Source organism: Phalaenopsis equestris, unplaced genomic scaffold (genome assembly GCF_001263595.1).
Source record: "Phalaenopsis equestris unplaced genomic scaffold, ASM126359v1 Scaffold000411, whole genome shotgun sequence".
NCBI classification, from domain to species: Eukaryota; Viridiplantae; Streptophyta; class Magnoliopsida; order Asparagales; family Orchidaceae; genus Phalaenopsis; species Phalaenopsis equestris.
In genome coordinates, this window is record NW_018164852.1 from 845257 (window position 1) to 865553 (window position 20297).

Below are 20297 nucleotides of genomic sequence, written 5' to 3' on the forward strand. Positions count from 1 at the left end.
AACCATCGCTGGCTGTCACTGATAAGTGACAACCAGTGACCCCTATTTGCAAACATTGTAGTATGAATATGGTCTTATGCCTAACATCTTATTGAAGATATATCAAGAAACCACTTGCCTCCATAGTTGCCAACCACCATCAACCACCATTAACCACCACCTATTATTGCCAACCACCAACCTTCGATAATCACTATTTGTAACTGTTATAATCAAAATACGACATTGGTAACCAAGTGTAGCTGTTGAAATAACCAATTATGACCTTTATGGTTAACAACTACTATTTTAATTTCTAATTACGATCTGTTTCTAACTGCTACTATTACGACCATCAACTATAGCCATTATGACCAAATACTGTCGTTATGGTTTCCAACTGGGATCCCTGTGACCAACAATCGCTATCGTAGCTACTAAATTTATCATTTTATGACCGTAAACTGCCTGCCATTATTGGAGCACCAACTACAATCTTCATAGCCAACTATTGCCACTTCAACAACCAACTAAGGCTTTTGTAGCCGACTACTATAGTTACAACTTTCAACTATGACATTTGCGGCAAACTGTTGCTATTACAACCATTGACTACTGTTTTTATATTCAACTAATGTTTTTGTAACAACCAACTACGACCTTTGTAGCCAACTACTATGGGTACAACTTCCAACAAAAGCCTTAGTGGCCAACTGCAACTATTGCAACCATTAACTACAATCTTTTATGGCCAACTACTGTATTTGTAGCAACTAACTACGATATTAATGGCTAACTACTACTGTTATAGCTTCCAACTACGACTTCTGTGGCCAATTACCGCTATTACAACCCAAGACTATGTGACTTACTATCACTTTTATAGCTACATTTTTTGTAGCCTAGTTATGACTATTATAACTACATTACTATTGCACATATGTGATTATCAATTTTTTAATTTCATATTATCTAATTCAGGGGAAGATTGGACCAATGCACTTACAATTGCATAGTAGATTAATTTGATAGCGCTAGACCCCATAGTTTTTTCCTTCTAGGATTTTTTCATGTAAAAGTTATGGTATTTCTTTCTGCTACTTTTCTTTTATCTGTGTGTCTGCTAGATCATCCTACAATGCAAAGCTATTAAATTCCTGCTCTATCAATATAAATTTTCCAACTTGCAACACCTACAATCAAAGCAATGACAACACATGGCTAGCAATGTATCCTAATAAAATACAAAGAAGCACATAAAAATTTGATCAAAACAAAAATACAAGCAAATCTCAATAAAATGTCAACATTATAAGTGGAATGACTAATCTAAGATCCAAATGTTTGCCTCCATAAAAGCAAAACAATGACGTACGAAGTTCCATCTAAAACTGGTGAGCATCACTTTAAACATTAATTCATTCAATGAGGAAAAGTGATCCTTCCAAAGGAGAAATTGAAAAGAGCAAAATAATCTCAAAATTAAGGTTTTTTTATTAACCACATAGATTATTAAGGGCATGCAAAGAAGGGATGTTATGTGCTCTAATGCATGGTATATTGGATTTATATAAAATGAAGAATCCCAACATACTATGTTCAAATGATCATTAACAAGATTTTCAGAAATATCAAGACATGCTATAAAAAGACAACATACATTTTTGCAAACAATAAATTAACACACCAGTAATAACAAATAGTGTAACACAAATTTTATAGATAAAAGTAAAAAAATAATGATATATTTTGTAGTGATTATACTATTAAAAGGTTATATAAATAAATATCAAAATTTAAATATTAGATAAGTAAGCGCATGAAAACTATATGATATATAATCAGCACCCTAAAGGGCTGTTTGGCAGCTTCTTTTAAGAAGGATTTATGCAGGATTCACACTTAACCCTGAAAAACAACAAAAAAAAAAAAAAAACAATCACATAAATCTTACATATTCTTAAATCCCATTTTGCCTGTGTTTTGTCTTAAATTCGAGATTTAATAAATCCCTTAAGAGGCAAGATTTACGGGATTTAGAGAAGTTAAAGTTTGTTGGAAGAGAGATTCAGTGAATGCGATTAAAATTGTCAAATAATTTTTTTTAAATTTATTAAAATTTATCTAGTAATATTTTAAATAATTTTCAGAATTTAATCCTTTAAAAAATTCATAAATCCAGTTTTAATGGATTTAAATCCTACTTGCAACCAAACAGCCCCTAAGAGTTATGTCTAGAGTAGGAAAAAATGTTACATCCGTACTACGCACGTAGAAGTAACGTGTGTAGCTAATGAAATCACGCCACGACATCCCACGCGACAGGGAAAAAAAAACGGCGCAGTAACACGAGAAATATTCCCCCCTGTGTTATTCATATGTTATTGCGTGTTATTAATGTGTTGTTGATGTGTTATTGTGTTATTATAACATAAAAAATATTCTCATGACACAATAACACATGAATAACACACAATAACACCTGAATAACAAGTGAGAATATTCTCCCACGTGTTATTGATGTGTTATTGTGTTATTGTGTTATTATAACATCAAAAATATTCTCAGGACACAATAACACATTAATAACACACAACAACACATGAATAACACGGGGGAGGGGGCATATTCCCGTGTTACTGTACCGTTTTTTTTTCTGTCGCACGGAATGTCGTGACGTTAACACATAAATTACACACAATAACATCTGAATAACACGGGAGAATATTCTCTCACGTGTTATTCATTTGTTATTGATGTATTATTGTGTTATTATAAATCAGAAATATTTTCAAGACATAATAACATATGAATAATACATAACAACCCATGAATAGGAGGGCATATTCCTTGAGCTTTTTTTCTTTTTTTAATCTGTCGCAGGGAATGTGGTGACGTGATTTCATCCTGCGTACGATGCAATATTTTTTCCTTAGTGGGGGCGGATAAGGCTGCTTAGCTGCTTCAGTCATCTTCCTTCCACTGCTGCGTGCCAAACCTCCTCCCATTTCATCCTTCTCTCGCTTTCCATGGTGGAAATTTCGAGTGCTTCCTTCACTTCATTCCTACCCAAATTACCTCAGCTCCCCTTCCTCCCAAAATTCCATGGCTTCGCGGCCTCCGGCCCCGCCGCCCACCGCCGTATTCGCTGCTCGATCTCCGCCGAGCCGATCCCCTCGGAAACCAGCAGTACAACCATCCCGTGGGGCTGCGAGATCGAGTCTCTCGAAAGCTCTTTTGCGCTGCGGCAGTGGCTTTCGGAGTCGGGCCTTCCTCCCCAGAGATGGACATCCGGCGAGTTGACGTCGGAGGGCGTGGCCTCGTTGCCCTCAAGAGCATTAGAAAGGGGGAGAAGCTCCTCTTTGTGCCTCCTTCCCTCGTAATTACCGCAGATACGGTCTGTTTGACACTCCTTTCTATTTAGAGCAAGCCTTGCGAGGATTAAAACCTAAGAATTGTTTGACCTGATCAATGGTAAATCTTGCTAAATTCTTGTGAGAATCTATGAATTTATTAAAAATAAACCATGAATCTTAGTATTAACAGGGCTGAAATGAACTGTATCAAAATAGTAGGATTTGAATTCTCAAAATTTACATGATAAGATTTTTATTAGATCTTGTTTAAATCCTGCCCAAAATAAGATGCCAAGAGTCCCCAAGTTTCTAAATTTATGTGCTTTGTAAACAGTTTTGGGATCCTGCATCCATGATTCCACGATTTTCATGAATGAAAGATTGTACAACGGAGGCAAGATGAGAATTTATTTATTTTTCTTAGATTTTGAATGATTTGTGCAAGCTTTTTTAAAATATTTTTTTTTTCATGAAGCGTGAAATAATTATGTGCATCTTCTATTTCATTTCCAACACGAGGGCTTGTAGCTTTGGAGTTCATGACAAAACACATACCATTTCACATTGTATGAAACTTATGAGTTCTTATGTCACTATGTTGAAGAGGTCCTGTACTAGGCTAGTGAATGAATAGTGCATATGGGGTTAAGATAGCTTATCATGGAATCACTTCTTAATTTTGTGTAGAGTTAGGATTTTGGGGCTATTATTGACTCAATAATGAGTTTTAAACCCTCCAAATTTTACCTTTATGCTAGTATATCTTGATAATTAATAGGCCTTGAGACATACAAAAGACCTGAAATAGATAAAGGTGAGTTGGAATGTGTTACAATATTGGGTTAGTGTTGATTGTTCCGTTAATTTTCTGATATTATTGTGCTTTAATTTTCTTGCAAATAATTTCTTAGCCAGTCTGGTAATGTTTTCCTTTAAAAAAAAAGGCTTAATTTTTGTTCATTCATTCCAAACTACTTATGAGATGCACTGCTTTATACCAATTTATTTATGTGAATAATGTACGAGGAATGTGTTTACCATTTTACCTTGTTGCATTTCCAATGTAACTCCTCTTTATAGGAGTGGACCAATACGGAAGCAGGTCATGTGATGCGGAAAAATTCCGTTCCAGATTGGCCATTACTTGCCACCTTCTTGATCAGTGAAGCAAGTCTTGGGGATTCTTCAAAATGGAGTATTTACATTTCAGCCTTACCTAGGCAACCTTACTCACTGCTGTACTGGTATGTAAGAGAATTTAAATCTGAGTAGAATTTGAAATTAAAAGGAAGATAGAGCTACAAATGATGACAATGTCATATAGAATGCAATTTACTTTTTGTTTCTTCCAGGAATTTAATTTTAGATGTCTTCTCCACAGAATTTATATATCATTGCAGGACACGCGCCGAACTTGATATGTATTTGGTAGCTTCACATATCAGGGTGAGAGCAATAGAACGGGTTTCTGATGTAACGGGAGTGTGAGCAATTATTCGTTCATTTATTTTATTGTTTTGTTAATACTGTGTCCTTTGTGCATTTGTCTCATTACCTTCACCTTTTTCTTTTGAGGACTTCCAAGTTTTTTTTTTTGATGTGTACATGTAGATATAATGATTTAAGGGCCAGGATATTTTCGAAGCACCCAACTGTTTTTCCTGAAGAGGTATTAATGTAATTTTCTTAAACTTATGGACTCATCAATTTATTGTTCTATTATTTCATTTAAATCATACTTATAAATTTTGGCTAACTGCCAAAAGTTGATGCAATCCTAGAGTAAATTTCAGTGACTTCTATTTAAGGTGTCTGGCCAAATCATTTACTATCAATTAATCTTTGCGACAATTTCAATGTTCTAATGGTTATTCAATTTAAAAATTTTAAAAACATTAGTTCTATCTAGCCATGATCAGTACTTGTATTTTGTTTCAGTTATTTAATCTGGAGACATTCAAATGGTCCTTTGGCATTCTGTTCTCACGTTTAGTAAGTTTTTATACATTGTTCTGTCAATCCAGTAAATTTTTCTGGTCCGTATATAGGATTCCTATTTTTGGTTTTATTGGCATGATTGATTAGGGATATAAATTCATGAACTTGATTTTATTTTCATATTCTAGGTTCGTTTATCGGCTATGGACGGAAAGGTTTCCTTAGTTCCTTGGGCCGATATGCTTAACCATAGTTCTGAGGTATCTGTTACAGGCATGAAATTTTAAATCAATTTTCTGACATTGCACTGGAATGTTTGCCTATGCGAAAGGAAAAAAAGAAAATTCTGCAGTTTCTATTAGATGCATGGAATATGTGATCTTTTTTTTTTTTGGTTAGTTGTACTGGAAAGATGTATGATGAAATTATAATTAGTACCTTTTTTGTCATCTTCAATTTTTATTTGTTATCAGCGATGTCTATTTTTATGATTGCAATTTTTACTTGAAAATTATGATGAACTTGCACAATGTTTTTATTTATGAATTTTTGTAATCTGTGTTTCCTTTTTCTGAGTTTCAGGTGGAAACGTTCTTAGACTATGACAAATCATCAAGAGGAATAGTATTTTCCACTGATAGAGCTTATCAATCAGGTGAACAGGTAAACGGTTTTTTAGTTTGCTGTAATTGGGGATATATTGTCTTATCAGATGTAACTTTGGTTGAAAACAGATGTTGGGCTGGAAAGAAGTTTTTCTTATTCCACAAATTTTTTGATAAAGACAGCTTAATGATTGATTCAGGAATGGCATAAGAAAATATTTACAATGATATAAATAATTACAATTTCAAAAATAGGTTATAGATTTCCTTCTTTACCATGAATCTCTAGGATCCTATTCCTTTCCTCATATTGAATTTGTGGGATTTTTATTTCCATCTTTCACGATAATTCGTTAATTCCAACAATAAATTCATAGCATATGCACTTCTTTTAATGCTCTCCCCCTCAAGCTTGTGAATAGATATTTTTCATTCTTAAAAGTGCATTGTTGAATCACCTTTAGCACAAAAGGTTGCCGCAGCAAAGGCCACGAGTGCAGTTGGATGCAACTCTCCGCCGGGGTCCCACCGGGACCCATGGTGTTTTCCTCAGGCCATACTACTTCGAGTCAATCTTCTCCTACCCTGAATAACACGTCATCCTGTTTCGTTTACCGCCGCTCGTTCCAAACCTGCAAATGTCTCATAATTTCCTCTAGATGTCGTCGCTCGAATTCGCTCTCGATTTTGCTCAATCCTGCCTGCTTCTGTTTTTACATTCATCCAAATGTCACACCATTCTTTTCAAGTACCGCTGCTTGAGTTGCTCCTTACTCCTTCGCTCGATTCCGCAACTTCAGGTCCGCCTAAAGAAGCAACAATATTCTGATGTAGCACAAATCCTTTAAATTGTTGTCGCTCACATCCCCTCCAGTTTGGGAGCTTTCTTCGCTCGATCTCGTCCCTCGATCTCGTCACAGCATCGATGAGTTTGCGTGAAACTTCACAATCTTCATCATTTCTTCTAGGATCGTGAAACTTCCTTCCATGGATGACAAACACTCCTCCATGGCCGAGAAATACTCCTCTATTTCATATATGATATTGACCACATCTTCCTCCAATTTCTGCTCTTGGATATGTCATTACTCCTAGGACGGGTAATCACGAAGACAAAAATCTTCTGTGTCTCGATCCCGTCGTTGACAAATCAGACTATTTGGTTACGGATGCGTCCTCTGTACATCACGATCTTGTTAGGCTTCCCAGCTAGCTAGAACCGCGACCGTCTTTATATAGTTGCGATCCTACTACCCCTTGGCTTCCCAACTAGCTCTATTTGTGACTCTATCGTGATTTTGGCATCCCGGCTAACTCTAATCGTGATTGCATCGCAATCCTGGATGTTGATCCTTGATGCTCCCGCTGGCTCTAATCATGGTTGTATCGCGAATGCATCCCAGCTAGCTCTAATCATGAATTTATCCACAATCCCGACTTCAATTCGTGAGGTTTTGCCACTCACAATTTAGTCGTTGCTTCCCATCTTGCCAAAATCACGATAGTTTCACAACTTAGGGCACAAAAGCGATACCTCTATGCTGTGTTTCGATGTTTGGTCTCCCAAAAATTGAGCTCTGATACTAATTTGTTACAAACAGAGAGGAATTTCCATAAAAATTAGGGTATAAATAATATATTTTATTCCGTCGATATCAAATCAAAGCGATATAACTCTGAATGCATAAATATAAGCACCTGCAATTCGAGAGGTAGACGGTCTCCCAAATCTAACCCTAACACCTATAATTCAAGAGGTAGGTGATTTGTCCCAAATCCCAAGCCTAAGAATTAAAACAAAAAAACCCATAACATCCTTAACCCTAACCTATAATCCTTATGTATACCAAACAATAATAAATAACAAGTGATTAAATTGTCCATAGGCTCCGGTGTAACACTATAGCACATAGAGGTGAATCTTCTATTAGCAGTTCAATTCACATAGTCAGCACCTTTGTAGGTTTCAAGTTCCAACTTTTTTTGTTTGTTCTAAACAATTCCTCTTTCAAAATTAGCTTTTATGTAATGAAGAATTCAATAGACAACTAAAACCTTTAATTGAATATTTATAGGCTCATGCTTGAATTGACTTAACCCACTCACTACATAAGCTATATAAATGATCATGCTTGCAAGTTATATAAGTTGTGCTTCTAACCTTTGTTACATTTCCATTTTCACCTTAGGGTCTTCTTTTGATTCTCATAATCTATGATTTAGCACGTATGCGGGTCTAGAAGGTACATTTTCTATTTCTTTAAGTAGATTAGTGACATAATTTTGTTTGATATGAAAATCCCTTACTGTGCGTGAGCTGCCTCAATTCCTAAGAAAACCATCAATTTTCTTAGCTGTCATATTTTGAATTCTCTAATCAAACACTGCTTTAAAGACTCTTTTTGTGATATTATTTCGCAGTACAGTCTTCAACATTTACTAATAAATCATGATTTGTGTTCAAGTGTTTAATGTTCTCGGTGTGAATGTGATCACCATTGCTTGTAACATGTGCAAATTGAATAAATTGGCATTCCTTTTTTTCTTAAGCAAACTTAGCAAAGCTAAAATTCTGGCACCTCTTTCTAGTTTATAAATATAATATTTCAAACCGGTCCATTTGTTTGAATTTTCCAGTGCCTTGGAAGATCAGCTAGCATAGTGTCTAATGTTATGCTTAGTAATCCTTATCTATTATTTTAAATGAAATCATGGTATATATGACGTTCTACCTTCAAGCAAAGCAAAAAAGTGCTATGACGGTAACCTTTTCTCAATAATACATATATCAGCTCAAATTACTATTAGGAGTTTTTGGTTTCATTTTCTTCTTGCTTAATTGATTATTTTATGGTTTTGAAGGTATTTATTTCTTATGGCAAAAAGTCCAATGGAGAATTGTTGCTTTCATATGGTTTTGTTCCAAAAGAGGGCACAAACCCAAATGATTCAGTTGAATTGTCCTTATCTCTCAAGAAGAATGATAAATGTTACAATGAGAAAATCGACGTCTTCCGTAAACATGATCTCTCCATGTAAGTATTTAGCCTCGGGCTATTGTTCCATTTACTGTGTAATGATGGTGATCTCCATGCTTGCTACTAATATCAAGAAAATTTTTTCCTAGAATGGTTATATAATTTTTATGCGATTGTGTGATTAGATAATTTAGTATTTATTTTCAGTTTTACTAAAGTTAATAACTTGAAATGACCACGGTTTCTTCTGATTAATCTAAATTCCTTTGGTACATGATTAGGGTGTAAATGTGCAAGATTATTGTTTGGGTTCATCTTGTGTTGTTAGAGAACATCAAGATTGAAAGTCTAACATTTTCTACTGTATGTAAACATATACAAGCATGCGTGCATCCCCAATCATTTATGACTGAGTGATTGTTAAGTTGAGCACAATAGATTTTGGTAGGGTGTAAATTTGCCACATTGCCACTACTTTTTGTAACATCAACACTTCTCTTTTATTTTCATTTAATGGGATGAGGATAAGTGGGTGGGGAGATTGATGTTGGAGTTGGGGTGTAGGTGGTGCTTAGGTTTTTATATACTTATGCAAGGTCTAGATTAAGCTAGTTAACTTATTAATTTAAATTGTCTTTATTTTATTAGTCAATTTTTATTTAAATTAGGTAGAATTTATCTTTTTTTGATGACCTTTATTTAAGAAATTTTCTTATTGGTTAACATTCGTTTTTCGTTTCATTTAGATGATTGAAATTGTTTTTAATTTGGATTAGATGATATGTTATGTTTTAAATTTGAATTGTACGTATTTCTTAATTATTATGCATTGAAATAAAGATTTATTTATTTATTAGCTTTTTCTTGTTATTCTGTGGAGCGTGATTGGGTCGATCAATTATCAACTCAGAGCTTGCAATTCAGCGATCAAGCTTAGCGATGAGTTTGCCAGGGGTACGAGAGATTTTTTTTTTTAATGTACATAGCGCCTCAAAGCTGTGATCGGAGTGCTACTGTATCAACATCGTGGCACTACTATAGCATCACCGAGGAGCTCTCCTTGTAGCGTTGCAACACTACTCCTGGAAAAAAAATTGTGTTGAAACTCGAGCATGGCGCCTTAGCGCTACATCGAAGCGCACAATGCTACTTCCTAATCAAGAGTAGTTTCGTGCATGTTTTGGCGGCTCTTTTTTGTAGTTGAACATGAATAATAAAAAGAGGCCCGTAGAGAGTCATTTGTGACTTTTGGTTGCATGTTCTGCGGTTTTCGCTGGGGATTTTATATTCTTTTGTGCAAGGAGTGGACTGTGAGTATCATTGTGTATCCAAATTGTGAAGAGACTTGAGTATGGTGTACTTGTTTCATAGTGGATTTCTTGGTGTGGTGTGGCTCCGTGATTATTTCCCGTTCTCGTATTTTTCCACATTCAATGTGGTGTTTTCTTTTTGTGTGTGTTTTTGTTTAAAGTTTTGCTTTGGATCTCTTGCATTGGTTTCCGCAATATATATTCCCCAACATCTCTCTTTTTCTATCCCTCTTAAGTAGAATTTTTTACCTTTCTTTCTCTTTATCCACATGCTCTCTTTTGATTGCAAGAGGCATGGTTCTTGAAATTATCTATTTTATCTCTTCTATGGCTATTCAAGTGTGAGCTCTCCCCATAAGTTTATTTGATAAAAAAAGAACCCTCCCTTTCGGTCCTCTCTTTCTCCTTTCCTTATTTCTTCACCTCAATGGGCCATATTAAACAAAAATCAAGAAGAAGAAGAAGAAGAATATGATGAAAAAGGTGATTTACTTTTATAAGGCCTCCATTCAAATCTGATTGTGCAGTAAGAGGAGGTTTCTGGAATTAAACTGGAGAACTGAGAGATATGTCATAGTTCATTTTCTGAAAACATAAGACTAGACCGTCCTTCTTACATATCAACACCCAAAATTGATCCCACACTTAAATTACTTTGGCTGATGCATGAATAGGTGTATTTCACTTTAAAAAGATGTTGATGGTGGTATTTTTGTATGTGATGTTAAAGATTTCAATGCTATGCATATAAATATGAATGTTTATGTGTTAGATATGTAAACATATCGGAATCGTTTGGTATGTATGTAAATGCCCCATTGTAAAATTACCACAACTTAAAACTTCAGAGCTGTACGCTTCTGTCACTGTCACTGCACTTTTACTCTTGACATTGATGTTTAGCTTAAGAAACTATTTCTATTGATTTATTATAGTAATATTTATCCTGTTTTTGAACATTTGAACATTGTAAATATTGACATATGATGATTGCCCCTGTATTAAATGAGCAGGCCTCAGCAGTTTCCTTTGCAGATCACTGGCTGGTCCCTGGAAATGATGGCGTATGCTTACCTTGTTGTTTGCCCCTCAGATATGCGGCATCGTTTTGATGAGGTTTCATTGCCCCATCTCATTAGATATAGTACTTTCTAGCGATTTTTATAACGGTTGTGTCTTTACTTTTGGGAACTTTAAAACAATTTGCTGAAAAAGTATAGTAATTTTTGTTTTTATTCCTGTGAGCAGCGCCATTCAAATTTGCTGATAGGCAAACTCGTTTTGTTTTAGGAGACGTTTGTTTTGTGGTAGTAGTGTAAGTTAGGGAATGCACGAGTACTGGTTAAAATAATTTTTTAATAAAAAAAATTAGGCTCATTTTGTAAACAACTCTTAAAAAATTTTAGTTCATTGAATATTTTTTATTACTAATCAATCGCTTTAATTATTTCAATTCTGTTGTATTTAATTTACAAGGCACTTGAAATACATATGTATCCTAAATACTTAATCAAGCTCTACAACAATCAATAACTACTGGTTAAATAAACAAGTGCCATTTACATATACACCACTTTGCTTTCTTACATTTATACAGGTAAAAATTAAACTTCAGGTGTTAGATATATAAATATATATGAATTGAGTGGTATGTATGTAAATCTTTCAATAAAAAAGTAATGATGTCTATATAGCTAAGGAGGCTAGATTTATATCATTTAAGATCTGCAAACATTCATGCTGGTTCTATTTCCATGTCTTCTGGAAGGTCAAGTTTAAGAGCTTTTGATCAGTTTTTATCTCTAATATTTGCAGATGGCTGCTTGTGCAGCGGGCAAAATTAAGTCAAGAAATGGAATAAATTATCCTGAACTTGAAGAGCAAGCTCTACAATTTATATTGGACTGTTGTGAATCCAGCATATCGAAGTATTCTAAATTCTTAGAGGTACATGACTTTTTAACTATTTTAATGAGGAAAAAAAGTAATTGTATCAGGATAATCTGATGCATTTTTTGCATCAGAATGAGTCTGTTTTCTTGCCACATTATTATTTTATGTTTCAAATGTAATATCTTAGTACAACTAAAATATTAAATCATTATGCAAATATAGTTACCTGAACTATTAGACATTCATAATATTTTTTAATAATGCTTATACTTATGAATGTCTAATAGTATTTTAGCTATATTGTCTAATAACTTAGATATATTTGTATAATAGTCTAATTAAATTGTTTAATATTTTAATTATATTAAAGATAATTAAAACGAATAGTTCTATCTTGATTCAATATTCTGATTTAATTTTCTTTCTATTTGAATAGAAAATGATCCTGCTTATTTTCACAATTGCATTTTCTTAACAGAGTTATTAATTTAACTTTTCTGCCTTGATTTGAGTTTAATTAACTGTGAAGTAAAGTATGATATACTATCAGAAAAAATATATTATTAAAAAAATGGCTTAAATCCTTCGAAAATTAATTGAATTAAGGTGCTGTCTTAAGGTTGTTAATCTCAAGGTTTAAAGGGCTTATTTGAGATAATTTTATTTTTAAAATTTGTTGTTGAGTTTATTTTTTTATTTATAAAAAATATTCAAAATGATTTATAGGTTTTGAGTTTTTTTAAATTATCGCCTAATTTTGTTCCACCCTGTTCTATCAGCGAGCACCACCATCATCACGTAAATTAATTTATTCAATATTAATAACAATAAAAATATACTTTGTGGAAATTAAATTTATTCTATTTTAAATAAAAATAAAATAAAGTAAACATAAAAGAGTGAAATGTAAAAGATTTATGTTTTTAGAGCTTATGTGACTTTTGCTTAATCTGCACTTGAAGGGAGGCAGTCCTCTTGATCCTATAACAACAAACATCCAAGAGGCGAATCGGAGATTGCTATTGAAACAACTCGCTGTAGCTCTGTGCACGAGCGAACGCAGAATACTGTTTCGCGCACAGTATGTAAGTATTCAGACTCCTGCTGCATATTTGATCTCTTATTGTTCATTATTTAAATTACTCCATGATTTGCATGTTTTCTTCTCTCTAGTTTTTAAAATCTTTCGTTGCATTCATATTTAGATGGCTGAGTTTGTAACTTTACAATACATTGCACAAGCTTTTTTCTCGGGCATTTACATGCATACGACACAATTCTCATATATTACATATCTAACAGTTCTATATTTATAACACTCAAATCTCTTATATCACATAAAAAGTATAACTTTTATTAACTTTGAGAAGTGAAATACACATTTCCATGCATTGAAAAAATATTATAAATGTAAAAAAAAAAAGATGTTTAGATGTTAGATGTGTAAATACATAAGAATTATACGGTATTTATGTAAATGTCCCATTTTAAATATTACAATAATATTTATTTCGGAATTAACATGGAATGTAGATACTCAGGAGAAGGTTGCGGGACATTAGAAGTGGAGAATTAAGAGCTCTCACGCTTTACAATGGATTCAGGAAACTCTTCAAATAAAGATATTATGGTTAGCAGCATAATATATTCAGTGGCTTTTGCTATAATTGAAGGCTTTTTTAGCTGTGGAGAGTCTTTGGAAATGATGGTTGGAATGAGATAATACTGCGTATAATCTTCGCATGGAGATTGTAAGTGCGAAATTCTTACTCTTGAATAGTGCTTACGTTATGCTTTTTTTCTTGCAACTTTGTTCAAACATCTGCAAAAAGTATTTTTTATTGATTTATTTTTATATTCTTAGTATGGTTGTAAAAGAACAATGCATTTGATGAAGAACCTGAATTTCGGCTTGATTAATACTTGAATATATTTATTCAATTAAGTAAATAAATAAGTTTTAATATTTTTAAAATACTCGAAGTTTAAATGAACTAATTTGTATATGGTCCAGATCATTTATTAATATTCATAAATAAACTCTTTTGTTGCTCAACAAGTACTTTGTTAAATGAACTGAGCTTTTGTCTATATGTTCAAGCTTGGTTTGCTCGTCATTCTCACTATTTGAACTCAGATCATGCTATTTCAAACAATGATAATTGAATCATTATCGTGCTACTTGATTTCTAACCAAATGATTTTTTTTAATCAAATTAAAATTAATATTATAAAGCTATTTGTTTTCTATCAAATTAATTTTATCAAGTAAATTAAGTAGTGGTGGAAAATTTTTTTTCTTTGATGTGTTAATGTTTGTCCACCGTAGATCTTGGAAGGCTACTTATCTAAGTGATTAGATACAATATTTAAAAAATAATATATTTCCTCAAGGTGAGGAAATATTATCTTAGAAATAGACCTAATCATCCAAATGATCAAAATCCTTTAAAACTTATAGGCCTACGTGAATCAGATTTTTCTCTTACCTTACGAGTGTAAGGTAAAGTTTATTTTATTTTGGTATCCAATATTCCTATAAGAGCAAACTTTTATAGTTAATTACATTTATAAAACAGTGAACATTAAAAAAAACTTTCAATTAAAATATTAAACTATGTTACTCAGATTTTAAGGTTGAACTTTTAAAGTTGGTATTATCTAAGTTTAGAGTTGGAAGAATCAAAGCTCAAAAGTTGGGACTTACAATCCAATAATGGTGTCATGGAAAGATCCAGTAGGAGGGATTTGACCATCCTAGGGAGGGCAGTTTATCCAGAAAACTTAGATTTAATGATGATTGAAGAACTTTGGTTAAGGTGGAATCAAAAGAGTCTAAGATTTGTTGGATCGGGTTGCATGATTGAAAAGTTTGAGCTTGGATAGTTTGAATTGAGAGGGATCTCTAAATTAAAGGTTAGAGCATAGTAGAAAAGATTTCAAGATGGAGGTGAGAATCCTAGCTAGTTTAGACTTAGCATGGAGCCTAAATAGGTGGACTAACCTAAAATTTGGGAATAACGCCCGTGGTAAACTACCCATTGCTTTCCATCATTCTGGGTGTGTTGGTATCCTTCAACTATAAACCAAAATTATAACTTAGAAATTCCACTTAGCTCCATAGCAATGACAAATAGAGGATTTTCTTAGTTAAAGGTAATAAGTGGTGCATTCGTTAGTAACAATGAGTTACTTCATCCTACTGCACCTACACAACTTTAAGGGGTAAGACTATTTGTTTTATAGGTTTTAGTCCTTAATTCTAAATGCGGGTACCTAGTAAACTAACATAGGCTTCTAGGAGGGACTATTCTAGCTTATGCATGGCCCTCAATTTTATTTCTACGTACTTAGGGTTTGTGTCGGTTCTCTCTTGTTTTGGTTCTCATTTCTTAAGTAGGTCAATTTTAGATTTTGTTTAAGGTTTGGTATTTAGTTCGTTGTTTTTTTTTTATTCCTAGGTTGTCAGCCATGATGAAATAAAAATTCTTCCAGGCTTAACATTTAAAATATTCACAATAAGAACTTGCATGAGAGGTTCCCCTCCACCTTGTTTATCTTTTTTTTTTTTAACATTCATGAAGAACTATAAATTGTATACAAAGAACATGAAACATAAAACATGACTTGGATGAAACATGAAATATTAAGTGTATTATACATACACTACATACAAAATTAAGTTAGGTTAGACTTAGGGCTTGGGCTAAGTTTGGGCTAGATTGAGCTAGGGGTCAGCTAAGGCCATCTAGTGTCAGCTAAAATTTGCTACGATTAGCTAAGGTTAGCTAAGGTAGGCTTGGGTGCGCTAAGGTCAACGAAGGTCAGCTAAGGTGAGCTAAGGTCAGCTAAGGTCAGCTAGGATTAGATAAGTTCAGCTAATGTTAGCTATGACCATCTAAGGCTTATTGGGTTGGGTTCAGGTTGGGGTAGATTGGGCTAGGTTGGGTTGAGATAGGTTGGGATTGGTTGGTTCGGGCCGGGTTGGACTAGTTTGAGCTGGGTTAGGCTAGGTTAGGCTATGTTGGGCTAGGTTGGGTAAGGTTGGATTAGTTTGGGCTAGGTTGAGCTAGGCCGGGTCGGGCTAGGTTGGGTGGGGTTAGGTAAGGTTGGGGTAGGTTGGGTCAGGCTAGGTAGGGTAGGGCTATGTCGGGTTAAGTTGGGCTAGGTTGGGCTAGTTTGGGTTAGGTTAGCTTAAGTTGGGTTAGGTTAGGTTGGGATTATGTTAGGTTGGGATTATGTTAGGTTCGGGTCAGGTTGGGTTTGAGCGAACCTAGGGCGCCCAAACCGAGCCTAACCTAATTACTTCACTTAATTAATGAACTTAAATAAAATAAAATAAAAGGAAGAAGGAGGCTTACCGGACCAACAAGCACACCACCGAATGCACCGCAGAGGAAGAAGAGGAGGCCGATTGGAGCACCACTGGAGAGGAGGAGGGAGGAGGAGAGGAGGAGGCGCACCGAATGATGGGGCCAAGGGGCTATTTATAGGCAGCTGGGAGTGGTGGAGATGGCGACGGTAGCAATTACCTCTGAAGGATCGAGCCCGACGATTATCGATCGAGGCAGAGATTGACAGTCATGCTTCCTCCGGTAGTTGGAGTCCCACAGATAGCCAATGAGCTCCCGACAGTGAAAAAAGGTGTCAAATGGCTGAAATTGACCCGGAAAGGTTTCGGTTGCAAGTGGCCCAGGTGCTCGTGAGGGTGTGTTACATTTGCAGCCTCCAATGAGATCTTTATCTTAGTAGCCGATAGTGAGTGAGACAAATGTAATGAGCACGCACGCACCCTAGGGCATCTTAACACTCATGCTGGTGTGTTAAATAACCTCAAGGGCCTCCATGAGATTGTTGGTGATACTGAATTATTTCCCCTAAGTTAGATTGTGATGATAGGCATGTCAATGCCTTTGCTCAACTCGGCTTGGTCCTTGGTATGGATGGTCTACACGCCCAGTCAGCCGCCAACCCTGATTTGGGTGGTTGCATCTAATCAAGTTGATCTTTTGGTCTACTGCCAGTGGACCCTCCTTATTTCTATTTTTCTTTCTCCTGGATCATTGGATCTCCTCGAGATTCATGCTGACACATTCCCGATGTACAATATATAATGGATATGTCCAGTCCTAAATATATATGAAAAGAAATGATCATAAATACTTTATAAAAGGATTCTATGCGACATTGAGCAAGTCAAAACTCATTACATATAGACTTATGCATGACAGTGTGTATTTTATTTTTTAAAAAGTAGTGATGGTAGTTTTTTTGATGTGATGTTAAAAAATGGAGTGGTATGTATGTAAATATGAATGTTTAGGTGTTAGATATATAAATACATAAAAATTATATGGTATACATGTAAATGCCCCTTCATTATAAAACCATCGTTATTCTTGAGTAAGACTAACGCTCCGTTTGGGGCAGCTTATTCTCTATGACGGCGTTTTCAAAACGTCGCTGAAAACGCCGCCTCACCGTTTGGAAACTGTGTTCGAGCATCTTATTCGAAAAAGCTGTTGATTTTTTATACTAAATGTGTCCCGCAGTCCGTGCTTCCTGATAAACTGTTTATCTGGATAAACACAAGCTGCCCCAAATACAGCCTAAGACCACATGTTAAACGGAAAATTAAGTCGACGGTTTAGCTTTGGAATTTTATGCAGCTTCATTCATTTCCTCAAAGTCTCTTGAATGTGTAAAAATAAGATTTATTTAAAAATTTTCAGAGGTTGCTTTAATAATGATATTGAACACTACATTGGGAAGATCCTACGTAATAATTTATTATTTTTTAATGCTATAATACCTTATCAATTATAAAATTGACAGACCCTGGCTCTCATAGAATTAATCTTATAAAAATTGCACTCAAAATATGGAGGATATTTGCCTCCCAAAAAGTTTCAAGAAATTTACATTTATATTTTTAGGTATTAATTCAAGTTCTTTTCAACTGAAATCAAGATGCACTTCACATTGTTGTATTTTAGGGTCAGTTTGGGAAACTTTCTATTTGATTTAAAATTCCGACCGACATCACAACTTGATTTGAGAATTATTTCTTAGAAATTTTTATAGTGGGAAATTGTTTCTTTCAACCTGAATTGTTCATGTATGTTGGTTGTGGTGGTAAGAAAAACTGCTGTCCAATTTTTAGAAAAAATATATATTTATAATTCTCACCATAACTTTCTAAGATATTGATTTATTGACCACAGCATTATAACTACCTTTATAAAACTTAAGGCACCCCCAACAGAAGGGTCTGTTTGGGGTGAGTAAATATTTGTGGTACATGTTGTGTGCATGTTATAAATATTTAATAGTTTTTTTAAAATTTTTTTTAAAGTTGTTATAGGTTTGCGTCGGCGTTGCGACCTACATTGTTGATGTTAATACCTTCGATAAATTCTGATGCTAATCAACCTCCTCGGCAGTAACGGTGAACGTAAATTCCGTATTTAAAGTTTACATTGGCACTAGTCGAGTCAAAACTAACAAACTTCGACAATGTCTGACGCTAATGTCAACACAAGTTATTAGCGTCGGACACGTTCGACGCTAATTACATTTGCGACGCCCATTTATTACGATGATCATACATCCGATGCAAATCCGCCTCTAAAACTGTTTAGTGTCTCATTATTATCATATTATCATCAAAATTGACTTACGCTAATTTTGCTGAATCAAGTAAATATGCCAATTTACAACCTCAACATCTTAACCTAGTAATACACATAAATCCTTTTTATCAACACATACCACAAAGATCATAAATTCACAGCCTTATGTAAAAGAGTTGATACATCATAGATACAATAACCATTGGTTCCATCTGTATCCTGAAGGAAATAATTGTAGGTTCCCCGTCCAAAGAGCCAAAAACTTCTCCTAAAAACAGCTATCATCTTTACATAGATTTCTAAATATAAACCAAGAGTGTTCATCTCCTACATCACCGTTGTCCCACAGCTTTGAATGAGTCCATATTTTGCAACAAAACACATAGATCTTCATCTTCCTCCCTTACAAAAACCACAAAATCAAGCAAATTAACAGCTAAGAATAATGGCCGCAAGAGCAGTGCAGCTAAACTTTCTCATCCTTGCCATCTTGGGCTCGGCCATCCTTGTGCAACAAAGCTGTGCCATTGATGTTGGGCACAGATATAGCAAGACTACAGAGAACAGCAATGAAGGGCGGATCAATGTTCAGGCATCACCAACGCCACACAGTATTCCTGTAGATCCATGCTGTATCGAACACAAGCCTTGTTGCCATAAACCTCCTGTGAGTCGTAAGGTGATCCACAAGATTTTATAAGCCGGCTCTATATACTTGAGCATTGTTTTCTTATTGTTGTTGTTGAATTTATGTTGATGGTATATATATGAATACGAATGATAGTAAATATTTTATAAGAAGATAATGATGATATTTAGGCTTATAACAACTTCATGATATGAATTTATGTATTTTGTTTTTAAAAAGATGATGATGATAATATTTTTCATGTGATGGTATGCATATAAATATGTATGTTTAGTTGTTAGATATATAAATAGATAAAAATTTTCAGTTGTGTGTGTAAATGCCCCTTCATTATAAAGCCATCATTAATCTTGAGCAGACTGCATGTTGAATGGAAAGTTTAAGCTGCTTGAATTCATGTGTGACGATGAACGCCGGTTTATAAGCTTTGGAATTTTTTGTGAGCCAAATGTTTATTTCTCAAAAGCTCTTGCATGTGCAAAATTATGATTTAATTTAAAATAATTAAAGTTGGTTTCTTTTACCATTTTTATAATGATATTGAACAACATTGGGAAGATCTTGAGTAACTATTTAATTTTTTTTTAATGCTATAATAACTCATTAATTGTAAACTTGAGAGAACTTGGCTCTCATAAAATTTGTCTTATAGAAAATGCACTCAAATTTTGGAGGATATTTGGCCTTCCAAATAGTTTTGAGAAATTTATATTTATATTTCTTAGGTGCTTAATTTAAGTCCTTTTTGACTGAAATCAAGATTCACTTCAGATCGTATCGTTGTATTTTAGAGTCTGTTGTGACCGCCTTTTGTTTGTTTTGCATTTCATACTATTATCACAATACTGTTTGGGAACAACTTTCTTCCTTTTTCATAATTTCTGTGATAGGAAAAACTATATTTTTTTTAATTTGACAAGTTAAAATGCGGCGGTTTTTGGATTATATATATATATA

The 20297-nt window shown here is 34.3% G+C and overlaps 1 protein-coding gene across 2 annotated transcripts; it reads left to right on the plus strand.

The window, feature by feature from the left end:
• Positions 1-2896: 2896 nt before the first annotated feature.
• LOC110027008 (ribulose-1,5 bisphosphate carboxylase/oxygenase large subunit N-methyltransferase, chloroplastic) lies at positions 2897-13965 on the plus strand. Of its 2 annotated transcripts, none has more exons than XM_020728265.1 (12): positions 2897-3376; positions 4416-4579; positions 4736-4819; positions 4947-5004; positions 5274-5327; positions 5462-5533; positions 5856-5936; positions 8741-8913; positions 11180-11282; positions 11982-12113; positions 13022-13144; positions 13593-13965. In XM_020728265.1, exons 1-12 carry the CDS (start codon positions 3263-3265, stop codon positions 13677-13679), a joined length of 1245 nt encoding a protein of 414 aa, XP_020583924.1. In that variant the 5' UTR covers positions 2897-3262; the 3' UTR covers positions 13680-13965. The 2 variants fall into 2 exon arrangements, with proteins under 2 accessions (XP_020583924.1, XP_020583925.1); XM_020728266.1 differs by having other exon boundaries at positions 3376-3453.
• The last annotated feature ends 6332 nt before the right edge of the window (positions 13966-20297 follow it).

Excerpts from the sequence above, each read along its gene's own strand:
- LOC110027008 (XM_020728265.1), top strand. The coding sequence starts at position 3,263 with ATGGACATCCGGCGAGTTGACGTCGGAGGGCGTGGCCTCGTTGCCCTC. Across the intron at positions 4,580-4,735 it reads CCTTACTCACTGCTGTACTG|GACACGCGCCGAACTTGATA; the intron begins GTATGTAAGAGA and ends ATATCATTGCAG. Across the intron at positions 12,114-13,021 it reads AGTATTCTAAATTCTTAGAG|GGAGGCAGTCCTCTTGATCC; the intron begins GTACATGACTTT and ends CTGCACTTGAAG.